The sequence below is a fragment of the Macrosteles quadrilineatus genome, unplaced genomic scaffold (assembly GCF_028750875.1).
Source record: "Macrosteles quadrilineatus isolate MER2022 unplaced genomic scaffold, UCM_ALF_1.0 Scaffold_9__3_contigs__length_116548681, whole genome shotgun sequence".
NCBI lineage: Eukaryota > Metazoa > Arthropoda > Insecta > Hemiptera > Cicadellidae > Macrosteles > Macrosteles quadrilineatus.
Window position 1 is genome coordinate 94,164,284 of NW_026542602.1, and position 9,269 is coordinate 94,173,552.

Genomic DNA, 9,269 nt, shown 5'->3' on the forward strand with positions numbered 1-9,269 from the left:
ATATGTAATCTTTAATCACAGGTGGGATTGCTGCTTGCTTTACAGCACTTAAAAGAAACATGTTATCAGTAATTGTTCTAGCTGAGAGCTCAAGTAGGGACAACATGGTGGCGAGAAGGTTCCAAGTGGAATGACACTCACCCCTCCACACATGGTTTACGGGCCTTTTAGTCAGCCACGCCAGTGACCTTCATACATGGTTTACAGGCTTTTTAGTCAGCCGTGCCAGTGACCTTCACACATGGTTTACGGGCTTTTTAGTCAGCCGCGCCAGTGACCATCATTCACACATATACAAGGAGTAGCTCAAGTCCCTCCAGATTTGAGCGCCTCAATGTACAAACACATTCAAAAATAGCCCCACTCCAGTTGGATCCCAGCCACCATGTGTTTCGCATCGTGTTTTGGCTGGATATTCTCCATCAAGCGCGACGAGCCGTCACCGTTTATCGTCAAGACAAGGGTGGTATTTCTTAGGCCGGTGGAGCCAATCTACGAAGAACTTCGACCCTTGGATCTCAGGCCACCACCGTTACCACCGAGAAACACAGAATATGCCACCATAAAGGTATGTAGTGATAGTGGAGAGGGGAGCGCAACACATGTGCAGCATGTGCAACATGTGTTCAGTGTCCAACATGATCTCTCTGATGCTGATCGTTAGTGATTTTGTTCAAAATTATTTATATCGCAGAGTTTGTGAATTTTTAAATTTGATTGAAGAAGACAACGATTCAGACACAGATTCGGAATTTGGGGTCAATTGGGGACCAGGAGGGTGGAACGGGTGGAACGAGGTGGATATTGGGGACTGGGAGTGGAGTGACAGTGATAGTAGTGATTCAGGAGTTGAGATTTTGGTGAGTTTTTTGAATTTTAAACCCATATGGAAGTGTATCATAATTGCTACCATGTTTCCTTTTTGGTCCAGTAATTTTAAACTGTTTGACTTCACTGATTGTAACTATATTCCTATCCTTTGTTCGTCTGATTCTATTTTCCTCAATGTCCATTGTTTGTGCAGCATCACCAAGGACCATCTCTTTCAAACTGTCAAATCCAATCTTTTTAGAAGTTTTCATGTTTAATGTAAGCCCTTTTACTTTACAAACGGGAATCAATTTTTGTTTGTTTGTTGACCACACGAGGTATGCATAGGTTTTTGGCCCTCCAGATACAAACTCTGTTATGTATGAACCTGGTCCATACTCGGCCAACTCATCGGTCATTTCCCCTAGATAATCTCCCGTGGGAACTCTGTACAAACCACCCTTGTATACATACAATACAGAATCAGTATCATAATACAACACTTGACCACCCAAAGCATCTAGATGCTCATAGAGCTTCAATCTCGCTTGGGCAGTGGTGTAAGCAGCCACCACGACATTTACATTTTGCAATGGCTCCCCAACCTCATCAATGTACTCCCAGCTGACAACAAGAACCTCATCATTGACAATCTGTACTCTATTTACATCTATTTCGGGGCTAGTTAACATTTTGAAAAGTGTTTTTGGGTCCCTGACAATTGTAGCTTTAGTCTGATTTTCACGCTGTCCAAATTTTCCCCAAAACGAGTTCAACATCAGTTTAGCCAACGACCTCAAACCACCATTCTTGATAATTTTGTCTTTTTCCAATTGGACACCCTCTTTTTTAAAATAATCCTCAATGTACTTGTTTTTGTCCTCGTCTGTTTCACACCAGCCCGGGAACCCAGATGCTTCCTGTTTCATTTTTAAAAATTTATTTATAAAGTCAGTGAACAACCCACCGTTTTCATATGTGGCTACCTTATACTCCCAAAGTTCATACATGTCAAGCACAACATAGCCCTTTTCTACAGCTTTACGAACTTCGTCCATAGTCCAGGTCCCAATTAGCGCTCTGTCACCACTTTCGTGGTCGCAATCACTTTGAATCTGACCATCTCCACAAGTCGCACACAAAACAAACATTAACTTGTCATTCATTTTGGCCGGGAGCACAGGATGGTAAAGATCGCGTGGTGGGAGTACTTTACACTTTAATAGGCCTTCAACATTAAGACCTCTCTGTCTACACTCTCTATCACCTACATAGATTGTCGGATGGCCTACAGGGTATTTACCGTATTTACATACCCAAGGATAGAGAGAGCATACATCAACGTATTCAATGGTTTCCCCTTCAGCACATTTGTGATACGTTTTGGCATTCCCGGTTCGACCCCCAAAAAATGCTTGCCTCGGGTTCAGGGGTAAATTGTTGAGGATCGGTAACTTGTCTAAATGTTTCATGTTTTCTGTCTTTTTTAACTTTCTAAACTCACATTCCCACATTTGTACAACGTTATCACCCAACTTTGCTATTTTCGATTTGGTCCGTTCATACCGCAAATGGAGTGAGTCAGAGGGGTCCTCTTTCAAAGCAAGTTCACGGTCGTAGGGAAAGCATTTGGAACAGCCATGCCAGTAGCAGCCTTGAAATTCGTAAATATTTTTACCATCATACCCATCAACCTTCATTCCATTGATCTTAACTTCTTTCCCACGACCAGCATGTTCAATTCTAACTCCACGTTTCTCCTCTTCCCACGTTAGCCACTGTAACGCAATTGCCGATTGGGCGTCTGTAAGCCTATAGCCGTTTTTAGGAACGATGCCGATAGTATTTTTCTTCAAAAGGTTCCTGCGAAAAGCTAAATTGCATGCGCTGGCAATAGTTACAGCCTCGAGAAAGGGATCAACATTACACTCTTGCAGGAAAATTGAACGGAACTTTAAACAAGCTTGAGCCAAGATATCAACATCTGATACACAGTACTCTAGGATTTCTTTCTTAAAGTCAAACGTAACATTGTTTGAAACCTGATCATTATACCAGTTTTCAAAATCTTTGTGTGATTTTTCAAACATAGATTCTGGACAGTAAAACTTCTTTGCCGGCATAGGGCCCACATAGTTTTGATTCTCAAGGGTGTTGAAAAGGTGGGGGAAATAGCCTTTCTTCTTTTCCGGGGGCAGGTCAAAGGCCTTGGGCAGAGCAGCAAGAGGCATGGGGAAATAACTAAGTGAATCAACAAACCTCACATTGTCAATCTCCATCAAAATTACCTTAGTTCCCCGCATTACAAGTTTCGGAGTGAACTTTGTATCCTCCAGCACATACTTTAACAAAAATTGAAAATCAAAGCCCTGCCCATTGTGTGCAATGACACAGACATCTTTGAAATTTTTACGGACTTGCATCACATAGTCCATAAACTGATCGACTGGGTTAGATTTAAAGACTCTTGTTCGATTTTTACAAGCAATACAAAATTTAGCCTCAATACACTGATAGCAAAACTGTTGTGACACACACAAGTTTACTTTATGGACCTTAGCATCAGTATTTGAGGGCAGGGACTCATCTTGGCGGGTTTCCAAGTCGAAGAAAATAAACAGAAAATCTTTTGACTTGGGCTTTCTCGTGTCAGGTTTCATATAGCATTTGTGGTTAGGGTCTTCAAATGAACTGCAAGGTTTACAATATACTTCACCACATTTATGAGGCTTAGACCGTTCTTTAATCCAGACCAATTTCCCACAATCGAGACATTTCTTTACATTTTTACATTTGTCAGCTTGATGCGCGATAAAACATTCCTGGTTTCGATAGGTCATGTTACATTTAAAGCACAGAATACCTCCATGCTCCTCTACACAGGGAGGTGAGATGGTCTGACACTGTGGGCAAATGTTTGAGCAACGATGCTCTCCTTTGTGATCATACGGGACATGGCAAGCTTCACAGAAATAATTACAAACGAAAGCAGCAGTCAAACAATTAATCACATTGTAATGTCCATTGTGAAACAACAAGTTAATTTTGAACTTGGGGTTCTCTACATTTCCCTCAAAGTACACATCACGTCCTTTCCTGTCATAGTTGTACACAACAATTTTGTAGTCCCTTAAAAACCCCTGGAATTTTTCAAGTTCCGGGATGCCAGCTCCACCCTCTGGCATTTCAACCCTGGCTCGACGCACAAGTTCCTGAGCTCTGATTGTTTGCCTATTTGCCCTATCCTTTCTAACTGCATTATAATCAGGATCTTTACTTACATTGGCCATAGCCACTACAATTGCACGGGGCAAACACAATTTATCTTTATTATTAATGACAACAATTCCTTTCCTTGCTTTACACTCCTCTTCAAAAGTATTGTAAAACCCTGGTCTTACCCTTCCAGAACCTACAGGAAGGTTAATTCTAGTGCATTCCACTTTAAAGGTGTCGGTAGATTTTATGGATTCAGAGTTTGATTGCACAATACCGCCAAAGATTTGCCACAAAACGTTTTCATCAATTTCAGTAGCCGGACGAAAATTTACATAGCCGGGTGCTTTTGATTTCAAGTTGAGACTCTCCAAAGTAAACCCAAGTTGATCATTTTCAAAAGCTTGTTCTTTCATACTATTTACAATTTGTGCAAACCCCTGTCTCAACCAATCAATCTCATTAGTCTCTGGAGGCGGATTGGTGAATTTAAATACAGTTTTACTCCCATACAATCTAAATTTATTTACATAAGTTTGATCAGTACTAATCAAATTAACAGGCTCAACTACCTTTACGGGTTCAACTACTTCATCGGATACGTTATCAGCCATACTAACATCCATCGTCGTCAAACGCCTAGAGCAAAGTAAAAGGGACGCGGAGACACAAGATCTAGAGGGGGCACAGTCTGCGGCGCGCGCACACAGCTAAATATAGCACACCAATTGCATAACACTGAGACACAAGATGTGGTGGGGACACAGCTGCGCGCACACAAAGCTGAATATAGCACACCGATTGCACAATACGTTACAATAAAGAAACAAAGTTTACTTACCACTGATGTACCGTAAATAATCAAACTAACATTTAACACTAGAAATAACTTTCAAACATAACCTCAAAACATCAAACACAAGAGCACACGTCCAACACGTTCAATTGCCAAGAGCAAAGTGAAAGAAAATAAGTACTAAAAGTTTAAATAGCAAAAATTGGCCAATCACACAACAGATCACCTATTTATGACCAATCAGGTACAAGCTTATTACAACCAATCAGCAACCAGGATACACACCATTAACACTTCCTTGTTTTGTTACAGAACCATGAAGATGATGAAGAAGAAGAAGAAGAAGAAGTTTAGTTTAGTGTTTGTAAATATTTTTAGAATAATGTAAATATAAATCGTAGATATAGTAGCATTAAAACATATTTTAGACCAAACAATCTGTGTAATTATTCAGAACACAGCTTTGTGGAGGTTATTCAGTCATTATTCAGTGGAGGATATTTCATTTGGCAAGAGTTAATCATTACGGAGGTTATATAAGTTGGCGGGAACCTACGCAATACGTAAAGTGAGGCTTGGCGGGAAGGTTACGTTGTTTAGCGCGATAATAAAAGTGAGGTTATGTTACTTAGCGGTAAGGTGAGATTTTTTTTCATTTGGCGCGAAAGTTAGGTTATGTCACTTGGCGGGAAGGTGATTTTTTCGTTTGGCGCGAAAATAAAAGTTAGGTTATATCACTTGGCGGGAAGGTGATTTTTTTCGTTTGGCGGGAAAGTAAGGTTATGTTGTTTAGCGCGAAAATAAAAGTGAGGTTATGTTACTTGGCGGGAAGGAGAGTGTTTTTTTTCGTTTGGCGGGAAAGTAAGGTTATGTTGTTTGGCGCGAAAGTGAGGTTAGACCACGTGGGACCACAAAAGGGGGCGTGGCCTAGGGGGAGGGGTGGGGATGAAATGCTGCTCTCTGATTGGTGGCCTGAAGAGCTGGGTATCCTACTAATGTTCCTATTCGATAGTGTAATCAGATTAAAAAAATGTGTTTTCGTATGGCATTAAATATTTTTATCAGATAAATGCAATACGCATAATTATATAGCTGAACTTTTAAGACACTGTTATATTTAAATTAAAATATAAAATAAATAGGTAAATTTTACGCCTCATAAAATAACTTTAAGATAATCGTATGCTTACAATATATGGCTTTAAAATCCCTCGTTAAATTTGAAGTAAGTAAATTTACGGTATTAATATAAACGTCCAAGGTATTAAAAAAAAGGAGTAAACGTTTTCTGTATTTAAGAGAATATTAGAGTTCCATAAAAATTAAGTCAGTAAAAACTCTAAAAGGTTAAATTGCTTTATCATTGTGATTAATTGCTGCACTTCACTTTGTTCCATTCAGCAAAATGTAACTAGTTACAAGTTACTTTTTAACGTTACTCAGCATTTAATTTAGACGAGTTTCTTTGGATGAAATTCAAATCTGGTTCAGTAAAATCAGCGTTTTTAATTTAGGCTAATTACAATTTAATTTTTAAGTCGTGACGTGTTTAACTATTTCGACTTGAGATGTAACCAAATAATTCAACCAAAGTAACAACTAACCAAAATGCCTAAAGGTTTGAATGGAGTGATAAGTAGGGTAGACTTTTTACATCTTATGAAAGACTGTTTCTATGACAGAGCAGGTTTTTAAGGCTCAATGATCATGATGGGTACAATTTTACCATAGAAAGTCTTATAGCTTCCACATTATTGCACCGGCTACCATTTAATTGTTATATCAGTAACTACTTGTCTAACCACTCAAATATTAGAGGGGTTTTTTTAGTGAGTAGTCTGTGATAAATTTAGGAGTCTCACACTACAGGCTGGCTACCTGTGTGTATAAAATCATTTCCCCTCCTCTCCCTAAAGAAAACCATTCAAGTTAGTTATATTAAAGGATTACATTTTCTTCTATTAATGTTTAATAGTCGGTATAATACCTAAAAAACGATGTCCCGGAATATTATGGATATCCTAGATGTAGTACTGTTAAACATAATGATAATGTATTTGGAATAGTTCGCTGATAATAATTACATAATTGAAAATCCCAACAATCTATTGAAATTTAATAGATTCCACATGATATGGAGTTAATTAATTTTATATTAAAAACCTTTAATTCTTCTTCATCCCTTATAAATGTTCCTTTCCCAAGTAATGTGCCAATGCCCTAGTAAAACTTAGTTTACAATGGTCAAGCTATATATTTTCATACCGTGCAAGATACTCTTTGAAAATTGCATTTCCATTGTAAGTTAGTCAATAGTGCAGCACTCCAGATTTTAATGGTATATTTAGCAATGCTACATTGGTATTCGTAGATGGAGTTAGTTTTTTAACCAAAGTAAATGTTTGGGTCAGAATACATAAAATTTCCTTCATCCCACTACTTGAACCCATAAAACGAGGGTCAGAATGGTTCCATCTCAATGATCTGCAAAGCTACTGTACAACTTTATTATACAGACTGGGCGTCATGTTTTTCATTGTATTTCAACAAGATCCCACATCTCATGCTATGTTCAATTGATCCAACCACATCTTACTTAATGCCCACTCTTGGAAATCAGTGCGATATGTTTTTACTCTAAATATTTTTTTTATTTGATTTCCTATGTATAAAACCTTCGATGTTAAAAATCTTCACAATTTCTCTATATCATTAAAAGGGTGGACAGGGGTGAAGGTATTCAAGTAAAAACACGTTCCACTCTTTTTACTGGTCAGTAACTAGGGAGCCACAACAATCAGTTGTACCGGTAAGTCAATCTAAGATGAACATTGATGTATAACAATAAAGTTACTGCAAGTTATTTCCGAAATGCCTTACAGTAGTGGGTTAAGGCGCTAATACTAATCTACTAAACAATCAGCTCACTTGCCTGGACGTAGTTACCACAAGATTCAAGTCAGCGAAACTTAGAAGTGGATTCGCTTGATTACAACGCTTGGACTCTAATTTTAACTTGTTCAAGTTTATTCAGAAGCTGGATCTACTCAGTTTGACCTACCAAGGTTGGTTCCTGATTGCAACCACAACCACATAAAATTGTCCTCAGATTCTCAGACCAATTAAGCTTTTAAGCTGTGTGATTTTAATAGCCGTTTTAGTCGTACATTAGGGTTTTAAAAAACAACGACAAAACTATTACATTGTTTTGTGAATGCAATTTGTTCGTTAACTTTGACGTAACTATCTCAAAAATGTTTTAATTTCTTCAAGGGTTTGTGCGGCCTGATGATGATGTTTTACTACATCGAAACGCGCAGTCTGATCAAGGACCAAAAGAATTACAAGCCAGTACCTGGTAGTTTTTCTTATTAAATGTTTTTCAACATCATCCAGATATACAACACAATATGAAGACTAATCATTGTTTATAAAGGCAGAATGTTGTTTTTTAAAAACTTAATACTTATATATAACTGATTATATTCACAATAAATTCTTTTGCAATTATTAGGCGATTGAATCTAATGATGTAAGGCTGTTCAGCATATATTAAATTACGATTCGCAGTATTTGCAATTGATTGTTATACTATGACACCATTACTTTGAGTGTGTTTGATGTGTCTGTAATATTCTAAGATGGGTTTCACACAAGGGATTGTATTCAAGTTCAACCCCAGGCTCTGTACAAAGACGAAGGGAACTGTCAGCCACAAATCAGCCATTAGTTGTCCAGATGTGTTAATGGCTGTTAATGGCAATGTGGCGTAGGCTTAAAGGGGTATTGTCGAACAGAGCGACCAAGAATGTAGCCTCAATTGTCTCTTGGCTGTAATATAAGCATACAAAACGGAGTGGATTTTAAAGCAATTTTAAGGTATGGTTCTTTGCATTTTCTAACATGGAAATAAGTATTTTAACGTGGTATTCAACTACAAAATTGGCTGCACCTCAATGTTACTGTAGAGTACAATAAAGCATAGTGGTCCCATTCTCTTGGACATCTATTATGCCACCTTCTCGTCTTATCATGCTTGAAATTTTAACACTTTTATTGGCTGAAACATTTTGGGTGGAAACACAGGATAGTGAAAAACTTTATAATTACCCAAGTTGAACCATCAACTATTAAGTACTAGTATTAAACACAAACTCTACTTCTCAGGAGGTATTTGTGTACATTAAATTAAGTTCAATCATAACCCACTAAATCATGTGTAAAACAGCAAACAATGCAATCACCCATTGAGTATTCCAAGACAAAATATTTGAGTATCAAATATGAAAGGAGTACACAAACCTTAAAAAAAATTTAATCTATTGTAGTATTAAAAGTATTTATAAGGATGGACTACTATGGTACTGCGGTGGATAAAAATGTTGTTTATGATCACTAAACTGTACACACATTTAGTGAGACAAGTTGAGAAGTAAGACAAATGACC

The 9,269-nt window shown here is 37.8% G+C and overlaps 1 protein-coding gene across 1 annotated transcript; it reads right to left on the reverse strand.

Moving 5' to 3' along the window:
- Positions 1 to 734: 734 nt before the first annotated feature.
- LOC129003638 (uncharacterized) lies at positions 735 to 4,100 on the reverse strand. The gene is made up of 2 exons (XM_054431935.1): positions 1,199 to 4,100; positions 735 to 811 (listed from the first exon to the last, which is right to left on the reverse strand). Exons 1-2 carry the CDS (start codon positions 4,098 to 4,100, stop codon positions 735 to 737), a joined length of 2,979 nt encoding a protein of 992 aa, XP_054287910.1.
- Positions 4,101 to 9,269: the final 5,169 nt, after the last annotated feature.